Source organism: Rhinopithecus roxellana, chromosome 19 (genome assembly GCF_007565055.1).
Source record: "Rhinopithecus roxellana isolate Shanxi Qingling chromosome 19, ASM756505v1, whole genome shotgun sequence".
NCBI classification, from domain to species: Eukaryota; Metazoa; Chordata; class Mammalia; order Primates; family Cercopithecidae; genus Rhinopithecus; species Rhinopithecus roxellana.
In genome coordinates, this window is record NC_044567.1 from 21,099,185 (window position 1) to 21,119,697 (window position 20,513).

At 43.6% G+C, this 20,513-nt stretch overlaps 1 protein-coding gene across 2 annotated transcripts in view; it reads right to left on the reverse strand.

The window, feature by feature from the left end:
* Positions 1-12,184: 12,184 nt before the first annotated feature.
* TADA2A (transcriptional adaptor 2A) overlaps positions 12,185-20,513 on the reverse strand; it is a 73,530-nt gene continuing 65,201 nt past the window's right edge. For both annotated transcript variants that reach the window (XM_030924033.1, XM_010376867.1), the window contains 4 exons: positions 19,341-19,473; positions 18,738-18,781; positions 15,298-15,371; positions 12,185-12,817 (listed from right to left, as the gene is read on the reverse strand). In XM_030924033.1, the coding sequence (XP_030779893.1) occupies positions 12,632-12,817; positions 15,298-15,371; positions 18,738-18,781; positions 19,341-19,473 (437 nt within the window). In that variant the 3' untranslated portion in view covers positions 12,185-12,631. The remainder of the gene's footprint in view (positions 12,818-15,297; positions 15,372-18,737; positions 18,782-19,340; positions 19,474-20,513) is intronic.

Here is a 20,513-nt window from a genome sequence, read left to right on the forward strand (position 1 = left end):
TAATCCTGCGAAGCGAAAAAGGTCTAGAGAGATTTATTTTTGCCTTCATAAAAAGAGAAAGCAAAATTAAGAGAAAACAAAGCAGCATACTTTACTAGATTCAGGAAACCACTGAGTTCAAATCGTGCCTGGGAAAAGCATCTTCCTAACACTAAATTGTGACGTCAGTTCACTTAGTGACTTACTTGTTTACATGCCAATACGAAAAGAGCAAATCTCTAACAGAAAGGATTATGTTTTCCTTTCTGCTCAGCACCCCCTAGTCCTTGAAGCTTTAGTCAATTCAATGACTCAGCAGCACAGATAGATGCATCCTTCTTCACATTCCAGCTTGTTACACTGAAGGCAGGTTTCCAGAATAAGCTCTAGTGACAAGGAGCGAAGCATTTTCATGGATTATGGGAACTAAACCTACCATGAAGAGTCAGTGAAGAGGAGGGAGGTGGGCTAAAATAGAGTTTGTGTTGTGTGTGATGTGCGTGTCAAGATTTAGAGATTTAGAGATTAAGTAGAAAGAAGTGCTGAAGTCAGACCATGTAATGACTGTACAGACATGCCCTGGGGTAGGGAGGCGCTTTATGCCTTTACAGAATGTGGAAGTGCGGGCTTATACATGCCTCTACCAAAAATGCAATTTGAAGGTATTCTTTTCTGGACCAGCACTGTCCAATAGAACTTTGTGTGATGATAGACATGTTCTGTATCTCCACTATCCAATACAGTAGCCACTAGCCTCATGTGGCTACTGAACACTTGAAATGTGGCTAGTGTAACTAAGGAAGTGAATTTAAAATTTTATTTTAGTAAATTTAGATAGCCACATATGGCTAGTGGCTACCTTACTGGACAGCCCATTTCTAGACAATGTGAGTTTCTTTATAGGTGTCAATTTTTCTTTCTTTTTTTTCCTTTTTAGATAGGCTTCAGGCTGGAGTGCAGTGGTGCAATCATGACTCACTGAAGCCACTTCCTGGGCTCAGGTGGACCTTCCCAAGTAGCTGGGACTACAGGTACGCCACCGTGCCTGGCTAATTTATTATTGTTTTTATTATTTTCTGGGGGACAGCAGTTTCGTTCTTGTTGCCTAGGCTGGAGTGCAATGGCACAATCTCAGCTCAGTGCAACCTCCGCCTCCCAGGTTCAAGTGATTCTCCTGACTCAGCCTCCCGAGTAGCCGGGATTACAGGCATGCGCCACCACGCCCAGGTGATTTTGTATTTTTAGTAGAGACAGGGTTTCTCCGTGTTGGTCAGGCTGGTCTTGAACTCCCGACCTCAGGTGATCCCCCTGCTTTGGCCTCCCAAAGTGCTGGGTTTACAGACGTGAGCCACCGCGCCCAGCCTTTTTATTACTATTTAGAGACAATGTCTCTTTAAATAATATGTTGCCCAGGCTGGTCTCGAACTCCTAGGCTCAAGCAATCCTCCTGCCTCAGCCTCCCATAGTGCTGGGATTAGAGACATGAGCCACTGCGCCTGGTGGTGTCAACTATTTTGGATGTAGAAACATTTTAGAGGCTGTCTGCTATAAAATTACAATTTGTCTATGCCCAGGGAGGGTTTGGGTTCTCCTGACTCCCAGCTAAATAAGCAGTGCTTTCGAGCAGGGCAGCATCTATAAAGAGTGAGAGCTGATCTGATTAACACAGTAAGTAGAGGGCGGAAATTTGTACTCTGCTTAGCTTCTGATGTCTGCCTTTCCAAAAATATTCTCCTTAATTGCTTGGGCAATGACTGCTCCTTAATCAGACTTGTATGGGTCCCTCAGAATGAATAGTTGCATCTTCCATTTGTATCACTGCCTCTAGTTAACAAACTGGCAACAGCTTTGATCTGTCAGAATTGGAGAACAGCGGTCATCAAGGCTCCCAGTCTACAGAAATTTGATTTCAGGGTGCCATCAGGTCTTGTGGCTCACAGAGAATTCAGAAGGCCTGCTTGCCTGTGCCTCTAATTCCAAATTATATGCCATTGATGGCTATAAAAATGCAAATCCCCTGAGATAAGTAAATCTTTAAGCTACTCTCCTTTAGCAGATTTGAGAGGGACACTGGACACCAGGTTTCTGGGAGAAAAGATTTCTTAAAAACAAGCAGGATAGAAGTCTCAGAACACATTTCTTCTACTGCAGAAGTTTGCCTAAGGCTTGTGCTATTTCATAAGATGTAAAGTAGCACCTTATCTGGATATCATAAGGATTAACTAGATGTTATCAAATGTAAAATACTTTGAACTTCTTTCCGAGTTTTCACAGTTCTCATCAAATGTACTTTCCAAGCAATAAAGAATTGTCACATTACAAATAAGAAAAAGAAAAAAAAAAGCAAAAAGGAGAGAAAAAGCATTGCTCACCACAATTTTATTATTTAACAAAACAACAGTTAGCATCTGGATTTCTTTCTGGTCTTGATTGTATGCAAGATTTTTTAGTTTTGTTAACACAATTACAATCAAAGTATGCATACAGTTCTGTAACCTGACATCAAGCTTTTTGAGCCAGGCATTATAAAAGGGAACATTACAGCATGTCTAGGATAATTAGGTAATTTCAAATCTGTCTCTGAAATCTTTTGCCCTTAATTCAACCCTTGGGCAGTAGCAATGATGCAGTGGTGAGAATTTCAAGATAAACAACATCCTTGTTAAATGCACATCTGTTTTAACATTTGTTCTTGCAGATCTTCATGTCCCTCTGTGAGACTTTTGCATGTGAGTTGGGTGGTACAGGAAAATCATGTACTTGCTCATACCTGACTGCAGTGAAACTAAATGTCAAAGGCTCAGTGGGAAAAGAAAAGGAAGGGGTGGCACCAGGTGTGTTATATACCTTAACCCATTTAATCTTTTTTTTTTTTTTTGAGACGGAGTCTCACTCTGTAGCCCAAGCTGGAGTGCTATGGCACGAGTAGCTGGAACTACAGGTGCGCACCACCAAGCCCAGCTAATTTTTTGTATTTTAGTAGAGACAGGGTTTTACCATGTTGCCCAGGGTAGTCTCGAACTCCTGAGCTCAGGCGATTCACCCACCTTGGCTTCCCAAAGTGCTGGGATTACAGGCATGAGCCACCACACCTGGCCCATTTAATCTTCATCAACCCAGTCAGGTAGGTATTACCAACCACACATTAGACATGAAGTGTTAAGAAACTGCCCAAGGTTGCATTATTATTAAATACCAGAACAGGGATTAGTGCTCAGATCTTTTCAGTACACCAGGCAGGTAAACAAGAAAGCATTTAGCTGTAGAGGGCCAGTAATGTCAACAATCCCTACTTCTTCAGTTACTTGCTCTATAAACTTTTTTTTTTTTTTTTTGTGATGGAGTTTCACTCTTGTCACCCAAGGTGGAGTGCAATGGCACGATCTCGGCTCACTGCAACCTCCAACTCCCAGGTTCAAGCAGTTCTCCTGCCTCAGCCTCCCAAGTAGCCGGGATTACAGGTGTGACCACTGTGCCCAGCCTGCTCTATAAACTCTTAGTTTTATTTTATTTTTTTATTATTTTTTCTGAGACAGAGTCTCACTCTGTCGTCCAGGCTGGAGTGCAGTGGCCAGATCTCAGCTCACTGCAAGCTCCGCCTCCCGTGTTTATGCCATTCTCCTGCCTCAGCCTCCCGAGTAGCTGGGACTACAGGCGCCCGCACCACGCCTGGCTAGTTTTTTGTATTTTTTAGTAGAGATGGGGTTTCACCGTGTTAGCCAGGATGGTCTCGATCTCCTGACCTCGTGATCCACCCGTCTCGGCGTCCCAAAGAGCTGGGATTACAGGCTTGAGCCACTGCGCCCGGCCTAAACTCTTAATTTTAAAATGGGTGTTTTGGCAGAGCGAGGTGGCTGGCGCCTGTAATCCTAGCACTCTGGGAGGCCGAAGCAGGGGGATCACTTGAGGTCAGGAGTTGGAGACCAGCCTGACCCAAGATGGTGAAATCCTGTCTCTACTAAAGATACAAAAATTAGCTGCGTGTGGTGGTGCATGCCTGTAATCCCAGCTACTCGGAAAGTTGAGGCAGGAGAATTGCTTGAACCACGGAGGCAGAGGTTTCAGTCAGCCAAGATTGCACCACTGCAACTCCAGCCTGGGTGACACAGTGAGACTCCATCTCAAAAAATAAATAAATGGCTGGGCGCAGTGGCTCACGCCTGTAATCCCAGCACTTTGGGAGGCCGAGGTGATTGGATCACCTGAGGTCAGGAGTTCGAGACCAGCCTGACCAACAAGGTGAATCCCCGTCTCTACTAAAAATATAAAAATTAGCCGGGCTTGGTGGCAGACGCCTGTAGTCCCAGCTACTTGGAAGGCTGAGACAGAAGAATTGCTTGAATCCAGGAGGCAGAGGTTGCAGTGAGCCGAGATCACACCACTGCACTCCACCCTGGGCGATGAAGCGAGACTCCATTTCAAAAAATAAAAATAAAAATAAAATGAGTGTTTAAAACAATTTTTTTTACAACTAGAATGTATTTGAAGAAAATAAAATTTTAAAGAGACCTTTTAAAAAAGGGTACATGAACTATTCTCCCCTCAGGAGTTAATTATCTGTGGTAGTAACTATACCAGAAATGGTAAGAGACCTACCTTTAAAGACAAGCTATTGAATGATGCTTTGCATAAGCTCATGCAACAAAGAAGAAAACCTGGTCTTACTGAAGGGGAGTGAATGTACAAACGCACCCCAAAACCTGGAGACTTCCCCTCTAGTTACAAACTGCTACATGTATCATACCAAGCTACTGAATATGCAAATGAAGGTGTGCTGAATATGCTAAGAAAACAGAATGTGAATGGAAAGGTAGCTGAGGTTCCCAGATTGCTTAAAAGGCAACATCTAACCTACAGTCTTGCTCATCTGCTCTTTGCTTTGCCAAATAGTAGCAAACCTGTTACAGGAAGTCAGAAGGCTCAAATTAATTCTTCACCAGACCCAAGATGTACACATCATTGTAAACAAATCCTTGATGCAGAGTGTCTCCAGAGCCCTGGAGCAGTGTCTGGCTACATCCTGGACGCTAAATAGGGTTATCAGCTTTCATCAGAGGGCCTCTAAGCTTCTGATCCCTACATCCACCCCATCTTGCCACATGTGCTAGAAATCTTTTTCCACCCCCCAACACACACACTTCTAGTTTCCATGGAGATGCAACAGTTTACTCTTTTCCCCCAATTGTAAGCCATGGTTATTTTTAACTGGAAAACTCTGAGCCAGGTCACAGCTGGGATCTGGATGATGCAATGACGTCTATAGCCACCCTTCTCTCCCACAAACGCCTTCTTTTCCACAGTCACTGGGGGCGGAGGCACTCCTGGGAGACTGCTCTCAAAAGCATTTCGCTTTGCATCTTCCATTTGTATCACTGGAAGTTGAAATTAAATGAAATCAAAACCCATGCCCATCTTAGATCTGACAGGTGTCCTGAATCTGAAGCTATGCACGCCCAGAACAAGGCCAAGATTTTCTTGTTGAGGTTGACAGCCAGGTGAGGTTGACATTCCTATCACCTATCTATGGCTAGAGCTTAGATAAATGCTTCTGCCTCCACTGGAGTGGCTTTATCAGCTGCAGTTTGCCCTTAAAAAGGCTAAAAAGAGGCCAGGTGCGGTGGCTCACGTCTGTAATCCCAGCACTTTTGGGAGGCCGTGGAGGGCGGATCACAAGGTTAGGAGATCAAGACCATCCTGGCTAACATGGTGAAACCCCATCTCTACTAAAAATACAAAAAATTAGCCGGGCGTGGTGGCGGGCGCCTGTAGTCCCAGCTACTTGGGAGGCTGAGGCAGGAGAATGGTGTGAACCCGGGAGGCGGAGCTTTCAGTGAGCCGAGCTGGCGCCACTGCACTCCAGCCTGGAGGACCGAGCTAGACTCCGTCTCGGGAAAAAAAAAAAAAAAGAGAGACTAAAAAGAGGCTCCTACTAGGGATATTGTGTGGAAAAGCTGTTACCCCACCTCTCCAAAGCAAATAACCATGATCTCAGGGCCGGAATCCTGCTGTATCGTCTGCTACTAAAAGTTCAAATCAGTTCTTCCATCTTAGCTAGAGTCTTCAAGACATTTCTGAACTTTTTGCTCTTTTTCAATAATTTTTGGGAAAAGCGATTAAATTACCCCCAAAATTGGCCTTTTCATCTTTGACAACTTCCTAAAGATTAGAAACTGAAATAAAAACATCAGTTTTCTTATAGGGGACATCGATTGGGCAAATGCATTATTCCCTCCCCCCGTCTAGAAGTTAGTTATCTCTGGTAGTAACTGTATCAGAAATGATTAAGAGCCCACAGCCCAAATTCCATTGTTTCTCTTTTTTTTTTTTTTTAAGAGAGTCTTATTCTGTTGCCCAGGCTGGAGTGCAGTGTCGCAATCTCGGATCACTGCAACCACCGCCTCCCGGTTCAAGCGATTCTCCTGCCTCAGCCTCCCAAGTAGCTGGGATTACAGGCACGCACCACCACACCCGGCTAATTTTTGTATTTTTAGTAGAGACGGGGTTTCACCATGTTGGCCAGGTTGGTCTCGAACTGCTGACCTCAAGTGATCTGCCCACCTCAGCCTCTCAAAGTGCTGGGATTACAGGTGTGAGCCACCACACCTGCCCTCCATTGATTTTTAACTTCTGAATATGTTTTTCTGTTTTAAAGGAATTCCCTAAATGATGATAATGAAGGATGAGGGGTGAGGGAGGGATCCAAATCAATAGTTATATATTGTTTAATATAAAGAAAGTCTTAGGTCATCGTGAACAATTTCAGAAATGGAGAGTATACTTGGCAGCTAGCTTTCCAACGATAGGAGAGAGATGTTAGAAATGTCATGAGTTGGCACAGCTGTCAGTTCACTGAATAAGGGTGATTCGATGGCAGCATTTCAGCATTTCTGCTTAAGAAAGTGCTGGTTTCTTAAAACAACTGTGAGGCCCTCTCCTTTCCATACTTCCTAAGATGCTGATTTTGTTCAACACAACTCTGGACCAAGGCAGGATTTTTTTTTTTTTTTTTTTTTTTTTTTTTTTTTTTTTTTTTGAGACAGCGTCTTGCCCTGTCGCCCAGGCTGGAGTGCAGTGGCTGGATCTCAGCTCACTGCAAGCTCCGCCTCCCGGGCTCACGCCATTCTCCTGCCTCAGCCTCCTGAGTAGCTGGGACTACAGGCGCCCGCCACCACACCCGGCTAGTTTTTTTTGTATTTTTTAGTAGAGACGGGGTTTCACCGTGTTAGCCAGGATGGTCTTGATCTCCTGACCTCATAATCCGCCCGTCTCGGCCTCCCAAAGTGCTGGGATTACAGGCTTGAGCCACCGCGCCCGGCCGGCAGGATTATTATAAGCTACCTGGAAGCTTTTTGCCACCCACGGCCTCAGGGGAGAACAGACCAAAATGAAAGAAGTGTTGCTTGATTAAGAACAGGAGGTTAATTCAACCAAATGATTAGTTTGGTGCCACTAAAATCCATTCTGGTGCTCTGAAGTAGAAAACAGGTACATCAGACTCAATTATCCAGCCCAAGTCTGGGCTGGCAAAATTTAACTACAGGGTTTTCAAAGACAAGGGTAAGTACAGTGACCTTCAGGGCTACATCTGTGAAATAATTTTTTTTTTTGTAGTTTTCAGGGTTTCGAACCCTTTAGTGGTAACTTCCTGTGCTATCTCCATTTCCTTATTCCTACTGTCAACAGGGAAGGGGGCCTAGTACACAATGCGTAACAAGCTACTCAAGTGACAAAGGAATTGTAATGGCAGATGCATGACATTCATCTTTCCCTTAAATAATGTCTCTGATTTGTAGCTTAGTCAATCAAATCAAAGGGCAGTCTGACTGCAGTATACCTTAACTGCTGGAAGCCAAGGCAACAAACAATGAACAGAAAAAGAATTCCCTGCCATTAGACACAGAAACTGGTTTTCCATACCTTTCAGAAACTGTTCATTTGTTCCCCCCTCAAACGCAGCATACTAACATTTCAGTTCTGTTGCACATTTCAAGGACTGGCTACTTAGGTTCCAAATTCCCTAGTTAAAAGCTCCTCACTTTTTTTTTTTTCCTTTTTTTTGAGACAGAGTCTTTGTTCTGTTGCCCAGGCTGGAGTGTAGTGGCGCAATCCCAGCTCACTGCAACCTCCGCCTCCCGGGTTCAAGCGATTCTACTGCCCCAGCCTCCCTGAGGCTGGGATTATAGACGTAAACCTGCACGCCTGGGTAATTTTTGTATGTTTAGTAGAGGCGGAGGTTCACTGTGTTGACCAGGCTGGTCTTGAGCTTCTGACCTCAAGTGATCCGCCTATCTCATCCTTCCAAAGTGCTGGGATTATAGGCATGAGCCACCGGCCTAAAAGCTCTTCACTATTGTTCTCACTCCCAAATCAAGTGCCTATGTCAGCAGGACTATTACTATTCAGGCTGCTGTGACCCTGCTCTTGTTCTGTTTCACTTACATGTGGCTCAAAAGGACTAGGTATTGTCTTTTTTTTTTTTGTAGAGACAGGTTCTTGCCCTGTCACTCAGGCTACAGTGGCACAATCATGACTTACTGCAGGCTTGACTACCTGGGCCCAAGCAATCCTCCTGCCTTAGCCTTCCAAGTAGCTAGGACAAAAAGTGTGAGCCACCATACCCAGCTTGCTTTTTTTTTTTTTTCAATGTAGAGACGGGGGTCTTGCTGTGTTGTCCAGCCTGGTCTCAAACTCCTGGCTTCAAGTGATTCTCCCACTTCAGCCGCACAAAGTGCTGGGATTACAGGCATGAGCCACTGCACCCAGCCTGTGTCTGATTTAAGAGAAATCTTTTAGCTTGGCCAACTCTTCTACACAAGGCCACAGACATGGCAGTGTCCCAGTGTTCCAAAGATGGTCCTTTTTGGCAGATGTGGGAAAGATTAGCTGCATTTGGCTAAGCATGTTGGCAAGGAAAGCAAAGCTTCCAGATCAGCAGTACCTCTTGAATCAAACTTTTATTTAAATATAATTTTTAGAAATTCAAACAAAAAGCTAGGTGCATATAAGATACAGAAAACCCTTTTGTTTTGTCAAGAATAATGCAATGTATATTTAGAAGATGTCCACAAAGGTATTCTTAAAAATGAATGGGTGAAGTCCCCCAGAATGCTGTTGAGAATACAGTACCACTGTCTGCTTAAAGATGGGTGAAAAAGTGGTTTTTGGAGGGATTCTAGGCATTAAGCTTTGCAAAGTTGGGTTTACTAAAGAAATAATAAAACTCATACATATTTATGAGTGAGTTTTCACAAACTGCTGTGTAATTTGGCCTCTGATTCTTCAATGGAGATTTTTTCTCGTTACATACCTACATATTTCCTAAAGCTAGAATGACTTACAAACTGGGATTTTGTTGTTATTGATGAATGCCATTGGTTTTCTCCCTTTTCCAGCTAACCCCCAGCTGAGGAAGATTTCAATGACTGGTTGCTTAACTGAGTTCAGATTTTTAAAAGCAGGTAAAGTGAAGACAGTTAACAATAAAAGGAAACAAACTGGGACCCAGGAAAAGATAAACTGTGAATATTTAGTATTAATTGGTATCTCAAGAGACAGAGTCTTGGTCTTTGAGCACAGAGAAGAGTCATTACATGGAAAGAGATTTGTTCTTTATTTCCCACCACTTAGAGAGAAAAATATGCATAAAACTCCAGCAGAAACTTTTAACGTTAAATTGCAATAAAAATTTCAGTAAATAGGTCTTATTCATGTCATTAAGTTTCAGGGTAAACTCTCTCTCTCTTCTGAGACAATCTGGAGAGACCTCTATCAGTGTAGTTGGTTTATGGCCAACCCCGTCTAGAAGCAAACAGGAAGGATGCAATGCTACGTATCTTTGCAAAGTTGGGTATACCAAAGAAATAATTACCCTACTTTCTAAAATCCAGTCATTTAAAACTTCGGTCTTATTTTTCTATTACTATTTTCAACCATGCCATTTTCCTCATGATTTCCCATCAGCTTTTCAGAGTTCAACTGGTTCCAAGGTTTCTGTCAGACTGTCCTACCATCCTCCCACTCCTGACTACCCAGCTGCCCCTTGTATTCTAGCCAAATAAATCTCTTGGCACCATTGTCCTTACACCCACTGCTGCCTCCACATCATTCTCCACCCCCTGTGTGTGGAACTGTCTCCCACTTCCATCTGCCATTTTTCTCTCTTCTCTATCATATAATGGCCCCAAAAGCCTACCTCTCCCAGGAAGCCTTCCTTAATCAAGGTTAAGGACTCTTCAAACTGCAACAGACATCACCTAACACTGATGTCTAATGCATCCCAACTTTTCAGAACAGGAGGTACCTTTCAGGGATAAGAGGCAATCCCTTCACAATCAACTAGGGGTAATGGTAGTGGTAAAATGTTTCCTACGAGATATGACTATACAAAAAAAAAAGATCATTTCCACATGTCATTTTTTTAAAAAAAATCAAAGCCCTCTATTTGAATTCCCTCAGGTCCTGAGAGTCTCTTTTTTGTTTCTCATCCCCTAGATGAATCCCTTCCCAGCTGCATGCATATTTACAACAGTCAAAATTTGTGCAGATGCCTCCAACAAAGCACACAATATTTTAATTAGATATTTGAATGTAGAAAGAATTAAACAATCAGTCAACTATTCGATGTGATTTGTATAGATTCTGACGAAGTTATTTCTATATACAACTTTGTTTCTAACAGAAACAAAATAACCATAAATTTGGCTTCTTATTCTGCAGAAAGGTTTGAGGACCAAGTTTTACATGTGGTGGGGCTACTCACCCTCTTATCTACTGAGTCCCATATATAAAGCTGCTTTACTTCTGTTTTAAAAGCAGCTTTTATTGCAGTCTAGCCTTTCACCATTGAGAAATCAGGGTTCAAGTCTCAATCCAAGCAAAGCTGAGGTTGGTTGCATCATCTCCATCCTCAGGGGCTTGGTATCCTGGGAAACCCAGGGCAAGAACAGGGTGAGTTCAGGACACATATGACAGCAGACAGTGCAGCGTGATGGGGCGGACATCCAACACCTTAAGTGTATTTTAGTTACCAGAATATTTGACACACCCACAAATTAAATAGCAAAACATTTTAATCAATTAATTCTAAAAATAACAGAGACATGTTATATCCGGTGCCACCTCCTCAAAAGACTACTGCAGATTAGACAGGCAGACTGCAAAGTACAAAGCCAGACATTAAAGTTTTTTTTTTTTTTGAAACAGAGTCTCACTCTGTCACCCAGGCTGAAGCGCAGTAGTGTGATCTCGGCTCACTGCAACCTCCGCCTCCTGGGTTCAAGCAATTCTCCTGCCTCAGCCTCCTAAGTAGCTGGGATTACAGGCGTGTGCCACCACACCTAGCTAATTTTGTATTTTTAGTACAGACGGGCTTTCACCATGTTGGCCAGGCTGGTCTCAAACTCCTGACCTCGTGATCCGCCCGCCTTTGCCTCCCAAAGTGCTGGGATTACAGGCGAGCCACCTCGTCCGGCCGAAGTTAAAGATGCAGTTTGGGATAAGACTATCATAAGGATATTTTCTTCCCCTTTACTCATAAAAGTTGTCAGCTTAGGCCGGGCGTGATGGCTCACACCTGTAATCCTAGCACTTTGGGAGGCCGAGGTGAGTGGATCAACTGAGGTCAGGAGTTTCAGACCAGCCTGGCCAACATGACAAAACACTGTCTCTACCAAAAATAGAAAATTAGCTAAGCGTGGTGGCAGGCACCTGTATAGTCCCCGCTTCTCGGGAGGCTGAGGCAAGAGAATCACTTGAACCCGGGAGGCAGAGGTTGCAGTGAGCTGAGATCTCGCCATCACACTCCAGCCTGGACAAGAGCAAACTCTGTCTCAAAAAAAAAAAAAAGTCAGTTTAGAAAACCCTTAGACGAGAGCTTTCTTTTTTTTTTTTTTTTTTTTTTTTTTTGAGACGGAGTCTCGCTCTGTCGCCCAGGCTGGAGTGCAGTGGCCGGATCTCAGCTCACTGCAAGCTCTGCCTCCCGGGTTTACGCCATTCTCCTGCCTCAGCCTCCCGAGTAGCTGGGACTACAGGCGCCCGCCACCTCGCCCGGCTAGTTTTTTTTGTATTTTTTAGTAGAGACGGGGTTTCACCGTCTTAGCCAGGATGGTCTCGATCTCCTGACCTCGTGATCCGCCCGTCTCGGCCTCCCAAAGTGCTGGGATTACAGGCTTGAGCCACCGCGCCCGGCCGACGAGAGCTTTCTTATGCTCTAAAACCTTTCTCTTTATTTTAAATCTGTCCGCAGTGTTTGAAGGCAAGGCAGATAAGCAGCAAACTTACCTCACAATATAAGGATCTGAGCCGGACTCCTGGGACTAAAGACTGTGGTTTAGTTCTATTTCTACCAGCACTGTGAAGTGAGGTACTATGGTTCTTTTAGTTACAAGAGGTGTTAGGAATGAATGCCCACTCACATTTAATAATAGCTTATCTAGCACACAACTCTGCAGCACAATACCAACAACAGGAGTGTTTTAAAGCAGGATGGAAAAGAAAGTAGACTTAATACAACTTAAGGTTTCCTTTGTCCTTTCCCCTCTTTTCACAATGAGAATTCAGCTGAAAAACAAAACTCTCCAGAATGCCCACCCACACTGTCCTTTGACCCACCACATTCCAAACTTCTGACTTCTGATCCCAAGCCCTTGGAGCCTCAGCCTTTAGTGATGTATCCTTCTCGGATGAGGAAATCATAGATTTTCCGGGTTTTGTTCACATCTATCTTGATGAGCGCTCTTGCCTGCGCCAGTCTTAAGCCTCCTTGCTTGTTACATTCGTTCAATAGAGCAGATTTGTATTCTAAATAGGCTCCAGGGACCAACCTCACCATCTGACAGAGCTGCAAGACATGGCAAATTTAATAAACATTAACATCTGTCATTTTTGTAATTTAATCCAGCAGGTATAGCAAAATTTTTTTTTAAAGTGATATCAACCTCCAACTATTTATAGGAGCTGATGGGTGGCTGGACTACATTCTATTTAGTCTCTTCCTCTCTGGTGAGAACGCTCCCTAAGGACACACACCCAGGAAGAGAAAGCCAGGGTGTGATGCTAGAAGAGCCTTTAGCACATGCCAGCTGGCTCAGGGGCCTGGGTGTGTTAGGGTTTACAAATATGTGCTCCTGAGGAGCAGCCTGGCTCATTCAGGAGTCAAACACTAAATGCCCAGGTACAGTCCCAGCACCAATGGTCAGGGAAGAGCCATGGGGCACAGTGGGGGCAGGATGCACAGATACTTGGATTCTCAAGGGCACATCACATTGTTTTTAGTATCAGCATAAAGCAGTAGTCCCTGCTTTGGGGATTACATTTCCTACTTCAAAGGGAAAGGAGATAAAGAGACCTTGCTAAGAGGAGGTAACTTTAACTGCTAAAAATCTAGAAAATTGCTACATTATCCAGGAATGAGGAGTCTGAGGTCACCACTATGTGAGTAAGGATAAAAAAAGCTTGACATTCCAGGCCATTCAGTATTTGAATCAGGCTGGCCTATGACCTTCTTCAGCAATACACAGATACTACATACATTCCCTTCCACTCCCAAACTAATCCCTACTGTTCCTGGTGGATAAAATAAGACTAACACTACCCCTTCACTATGACCCTTCCTTATTATCTGAACTGAACTAATGATATATGGTGGCAGATGGGGAACTGACCTTGGGAATTATAAAAGGAGCATATGAGGAGCAAAAGAGGAACTCCTCCAAAAGAGGTACACACTTCAGAGATGTGACACAGTTTTCTGAAAACTCCTGATGATGATTCTTATGAGGATGGCTTTAAATTTTAGAAACAGATAAAATCAATATGAAGACATGTCTGATGATTGCAATTGGAAAAAGTAGGTCACATAACTTTTTAAATCAGGCCGGGCGCAGTGGCTCACACCTGTAATCCCAGTACTTTGGGAGGCTGAGGTGGGTGGATCACCTGAAGTCATGAGTTTGAGACCAGCCTGGCTAACAAGACGAAACCCTGTCTCTACTAAAAATACAAAAATTAGCCGGGTGTGGTGGTGTGCGCCTGCAGTCCCAGCTACTCAGGGGCAGGAGAATGGTTTGAACCCGGGAGGCAGAGGTTGCAGTGAGCCAAGATCGCACCACTGCACTCTAGCCTGGGTGACAGAGTGAGACTGTCTCAAAAAAATAAAAAATAGGCTGGGCGAGGTGGATCACACCTGTAATCCCAGCACTTTGGGAGGCCGAGGTGGGTGGATCATAAGGTCAGGAGTTCAATATCAGCCTGGCCAACATGGTGAAACCTCATCTCTACTAAAAACTACAAAAATTAGCCAGGCTGGTGGCACGCGCCTGTGGTCCCGGCTACTCGGGAAGCTGAGGCAGAAGAATCACTTGAACCTGGGAGGTGGAGGCTGCAGTGAGCCGCGATTGTGTCACTGCACTCCAGCCTGGGCAACAGGACAAGTCTCCGTCTCAAAATAAATACATAAATAAATAAAAATAAATAAATAAAAATATTAATTTTAAAAATCAAAATTAACATGACTATGATGTAAAAATCTTTTCCTTATGTTTATAAACATGCTCTGGAGACAATTTACAAAAATGTTGTAAATGATGATTATGTTGTTGGAATAAGTATAGAACTTTTCAAGGTGGCCATTCTAATAGGAAATACCTATTTTCATGTAACAGTTACTTTAGGTTTACAAAAGATTAATTTTATTTACATAAAGCACTTAGAGTAGCACATGGTAAGTGCTCAATAGACTACAGTTGCCATTATTATGTAATTTACATACCACATGTGCTTTCCCCCAAAGAGGAATGGTAGTAGGGTGACAAGGTAAGCAATTCTCTGAAATCTGCCACAAACGGCTCTTTAGCTCTTGGACTTCTAGGATTCACCAGAGCTGTGCATGTATGTTAGATGGATGAAACACAAGGGTTTGACCCTGTAATGGATTTTTATTTTTATTTTTATTTTTATTTTTTTTGAGGCGGAGTCTCGCTCTGTCGCCCGGACTGGAGTGCAGTGGCCAGATCTCAGCTCACTGCAAGCTCCGCCTCCCGGGTTTACGCCATGCTCCTGCCTCAGCCTCCTGAGTAGCTGGGACTACAGGCGCCCGCCACCTCGCCCGGCTAGTTTTTGTATTTTTAGTAGAGACGGGGTTTCACCGTGTTAGCCAGGATGGTCTCGATCTCCTGACCTCGTGATCCGCCCGTCTCGGCCTCCCAAAGTGCTGGGATTACAGGCTTGAGCCACCGCGCCCGGCTGTAATGGATTTTTAATGACAACTCAATGAATAATCAGCCCCTATTCTCTTTCCCCCAGCCCCCTCCTTTTTGTTACCTCCTTTTCTTTTTCATTCAGCTTCTCTGTGCCAGGGAGGCCAGTGAGGTTCAAGGGTGGTGCACTCCGTCTACCTATAGACAGAGAAAGGAAACAGCATAGATTTAATAGGAGTGATAATTTCTCAGGTATAAAGTATTAAAAAGTTCAGTGCAGCCAGGCCAGCTAGGTATAGGCTTACTATATCCAGCTTAGGAAATCCTGTCCCCATTCCCTGAGGCCTGTTTAGCTAGCAACATGGGCACCCGAACATTCACTTGAAAATAAAAATGAATTACATATTCAGGGCATATGAATTACCCACAATCTGCTAAAATACACAGTCACACATACCTTAGCATCAAATGTAACTACTCACCACAGTAGCTATCTTTTATTTATTATTATTATTTTTGAGACAGGGTCTCACTCTGTTGCTCAGACTGGAGTGCAGTGTTGCGATCATAGCCCACTATAGCCTCAATCTCCCTGGCTCAAGTGATCCTCCTGCCTCAGCCTCCCAACTACCTGGGAAGACAGGCATGTGCCACCCTACCCAGCTATCACCTATTTCTTCCTAACCATGTAGGAGACTCTAAAATCTGATGCCCAAATGTCATCCAGTTAAGAAAGGTCACACACACTGCCTGCTTTGACAGCTGATGAATGGAAATAATAACTGCAGGACAGACATTCCCTAATCCTTGCCACTCGGCCAGCAGTACAAGGCAAACATGGTAATTAACCAAGTACTGTGTGCCTTCAGATCAAAGAAAGACTGTTAGGCCAGCAAAAGGCCCTTCTTTTTTATTATGTGAGGGAATATCTGTTCCTTCCAAAGTAGCCCTGTTTACCTGCAAAATCCACAAACAGGAACAATGAGCCATTATATGGCAAAGCAGGGGCTGAGGTCAACTCACATACCTGAGAAAGAAACCCAAGTAGGAGGTCACTGGCCAGGAGGGGAAGCTTGATGAGCAAAACTTTTTTGGTTTTGTTTTGGTTGTGTATTAGGGATTGGTGTTCAGCTGGGAATGGATAGACTGAGTTAAGCAAAGGAAGTCTAAGTTATATAGAGGCTGCTTTTCAAGTGGGGCAGAGAAACGGGAGGGACTGTTATAAGCTCCTCTGGTGGAAAACAGGCTTCTCTGTTATACCAACAAAAGGCATAAGGGATTATCCCAAATCCTCAAAAAGGGAGATAAAATCATTTGGTTCCTCACAAAAGTCACCAGAGGCTAGGCTACAATCAAAGATGCCAGGTTTCCAATACATAGATGCCTTAAGAACTCAGAACATAAAGGAGAGCAAGAGATCTCTTCAGCCTAAATGTAAGGGGTGAGAAAGGCTAACACCAGACTAGGAACAAACAATGAACAAGAGGCCGGGTACAGAGGTTCACACCTGTAATCCCAGCACTTTGGGAGGCTGAAGCAGGAGGATCACTTGAGCCCAAGAGTTCAAGACCAACCTGGGTGATGTAGTAAGACATTGTCTCTACCAGAAAAAAAAAAAAAAATCTCCCGGTTTGGTGGCATTCGCCCATAGTCCCAGCTACTCTCAGGAGCTGAACTGGGAGGATCACTTAGGCCTGGGAGTTCAAGGCTGCAGTGAGCCATGATCACATACTGCACTCCAGCCTGGAGAGTAGAGGGAGACCCTGTCTCACAGAAAAAGAAAAAATAAACAACGAACAAGTCAGTGCAGATGGTACAGTAAACAAAAATCTATGATCATGTTAGCCAGTTCCTTCATTTAATTAAATTAATTAATTAATTTTTTGAGACAGTCTTACTCTGTCACCCAGGCTGAAGTGCAGTGGCGCCATCTTGGCTCACTGAAACCTCTGCCTCCCAGATTCAAGCGATTCTCCTGCCTCAGTCTCTGGAGTAGCTGGGATTACAGATGTGCACCACCACGCCCAGCTAATTTTTGTATTTTTTTTTCAGGAGAGATGGGGTTTCACCATGTTGGTCAGGCTGGTCTCGAACTCCCAAACTCAGGTGATTTGCCCACCTCAGCCTCCCAAAGTGCTGGGATTACAGGCGTGAGCCACTGCACCTGGCCCAGTTCCTCCATTTTAATTAGTCAGTATTAACTTAGTTGTATTTAGATTTTGGGGGCAGAGTGTTGGCAATAAGAAACTTACAAAAGAAAACTTGGATTTCACTGTCTTGGCTACTCCCCTAAAACACTACCTTTTTCTTCCTTCCATATTAAGAAAAAATTACTTGAAGTAAAGGAATAAATGGGGGAAAAAAAAGTCCCTAAAGTGGCCAGGCGCAGTGGCTCATGCCTGTAATTCCAGCTCTTTGGGAGGCTGAGGCAGGCGGATCACCTGAGGTCAGGAGTCTGAGACCAGCCTGGCCAACCTGTCGAAACCCCATCTCTACTAAAAGTACAGAAATCATCTGGGCATAGTGGCAGGTGCTTGTAATCCCAGCTACTCAGGAGGCTGAGGCAGGAGAATCGCTTGAACCCGGAAGGCGGAGGTTGCACTGAGCCAAGATCATATCACTGCACTCCAGCCTGGGTGACAGAGCAAGACTCCATCTCTCCAAAAAAAAAAAAAAAAGTCCCTAAAGTGGACAAATCTGAGACCCAGATCCTGTATCTACTGAGACATACCTCCCCAAATTCCAAGTCATCGATTACCTATCACCAAGGATCATCAGATAGCATATGGCCTAATCTTGCTTGATATACTAATCTCAAACTAGGACATACTCAAAGAGGTAAAACTAAGAAATAGAAATACTTGAGGTCTCCAACTTAGAAATCCTTGTGTTTCTAGCAAGTAACATGCTTCTTTGCTCATGTTATATAAAAATAAAAAGCTTAGGCTGGGCACAGTAGCTCACGCTTGTAATTCCAGCACTTTGGGAGGCTGTGGTGGGTGGATCACTTGAGGTCAGTTCGAGACCAGCCTGGCCAACATGGCAAAAGTGTCTCTACCAAAAATACAAAAATTAGCCAGGCATGGTGGCACACGCCTGTAATCCCAGCTACTCGGGAGGCTCAGGCAGGAGAATCACTTGAACCCAGGAGGCAGAGGTTGCAGTGAGCTGAGATCACACCACTGCACTCCAGCCTAGGTGATAGACCAAGACTCGGTCTCCAAAAATAAGTAAATAAATAAAAAATAATAAAATAGAAAGCTTTTAATTTATCTCCTGTGAAATAAGTCTCAAAATTCGTGGTAGACACAACTGCAGTAAACTAACTGCTCATGAACATTGGTAAAATAAGTTACCTCTCTGAAGTTCTTTTTTCCCGTCTCTATACTGTCATTCTGAGGATAGTCTCTGTCTGGCCATGAAGATTCTGAAAACATACTGATGTTTACTATTATTCTGCCTAAGCACCCTGACACCACAGAGGAAGGAAGATTGCTGGGTCACCATAACCCCTACGATGCAAACTTCACAATTAAGAGTTGTTCTGGCCTGAGAAATAATTACCTGAATTCGAAGCCATTGGAATGGAAGGACTCAGGCCGGAATCACTGCAACAAAGAAGAGGAATTTAAACTTAGGTCATATCAGACAAGGTGATTTCCAAAAGCCCGTGAGACTGGGTGCCGTTTATCAGGTAGGTCACCTTGAAGAAGTGTAATGAGACAGATTGAACTATGTTTTATAGATATCTCACTGTATTGAGCAGGAAAGAAAATCTGTTCTAAGGAAGAAAAATTCCTCAGATTTGTTAAGAAAAGCTTATAGTCTAGAACACCACTAACACCACTCAAGGGGAAGGGATACAAACACGATTCTCCAGTGAAAATCTAGGTATGAAGACAGAGTTGAAGTCATGGGTAGAAGGCTAGGGGAAAATTCACTCATTTTTAAAAATAAGATCAAAGTAGTAAAGTTTGATTCTAGGAGGTCAGTTGTTTCTCAAAACTGTCAGTATGGCACTGGTTCTGAGATGGACTGCTAAAATATTTCTGAATTCTTCTAGCTACTCAATTATTATTACTCTGCCATCTAGGGCGCCCAAAAATACATGCTAAGGCCAAGGCATCCCAGAAAAAATGCCTCCTTCACCCTGGAGTAATTACTGACATGTCAGCTTGCCGGCGGAGCCACTGCTGGCAAGCGCTACTGTCTTGGATATACTGGAGAACTTCTGAGAGCATAGTGCGTTTAAGGCGCTCTTCCTCCCGTGTCTTCTTGAGGTGATCGTAGGTTCTGGCACCTGGGGGTATAGAAAACACAGTGACCACAATGACAATGCAGCAGAACTGAAGGGCTTTCTAACTGACCAAGAAACTGGTTTTGGGTTTTGTTGTTAAAGTCTATTTCCTTTGCAAAACTGCTTTCACAATTATTTCTCCAAGACCCAAGTAGATTTTCCCTAGTTTGAAATCCTTTTCTTAATACTAAGTATTAAATATTTGTATTCCTTTTCTATCTGTAAGAAATTTGGGAGAAAAAAAACCAGTAGAAAAGTACAAAGAAAATAAGAATTGCTCATATTTCCACCCTCAAAAAGTAACCAACTTTTACTGTAGTCGTAGTTGCTTCCTGTTTTTTCTATTTTTATAAATTTTTTCAAAGTCACACAAGTGCTATAAGCATATGCCTTTCCTGAAAAAACAATTAGAATTACAAAAAAAGAGTTCTTTGACATGTAGTACCTCTTCTCTATATTTCTCAGAGGCAGCCATATCAGGAAACCAAAATTAATTATCAGAGTCTCTATATGCATCTTGCTAAACAGAAGAGTTGTGTGGTGTTTTCTACATGTTAAAAAAGGCTCACAGATTCCAAAACACTGCACCAGTGGGTTTCAAAATTCAAACTAGGTTCCACAGAGCCCCAGGATACCACAGGAGTATTTTAGAGGTTAATGTAAAGAGAAAGGGCACTGCCAGATACCAGCGGTCCTGGGCTCTACACATAACTTGAACCATTAAAGTTCAACCAAAGTAATTCCACTTTTATCTTATTTGTAGATTGGGGCTCCACACAAAATTTAATTTTAAAAATGGTTTCCACTGTTAAAGAACCATTATACTAGGCTGAACTTACATCCATAAGGTTATGTTGCACCCAAAGGGCTGTGTTAAGAAGTCAACTACAGGCCGGGTGCGGTGGCTCAAGCCTGTAATCCCAGCACTTTGGGAGGCCGAGACGGGCGGATCACGAGGTCAGGAGATCGAGACCATCCTGGCTAATAACGGTGAAACCCCGTCTCTACTAAAAAATACAAAAAACTAGCCGGGTGACGAGGCG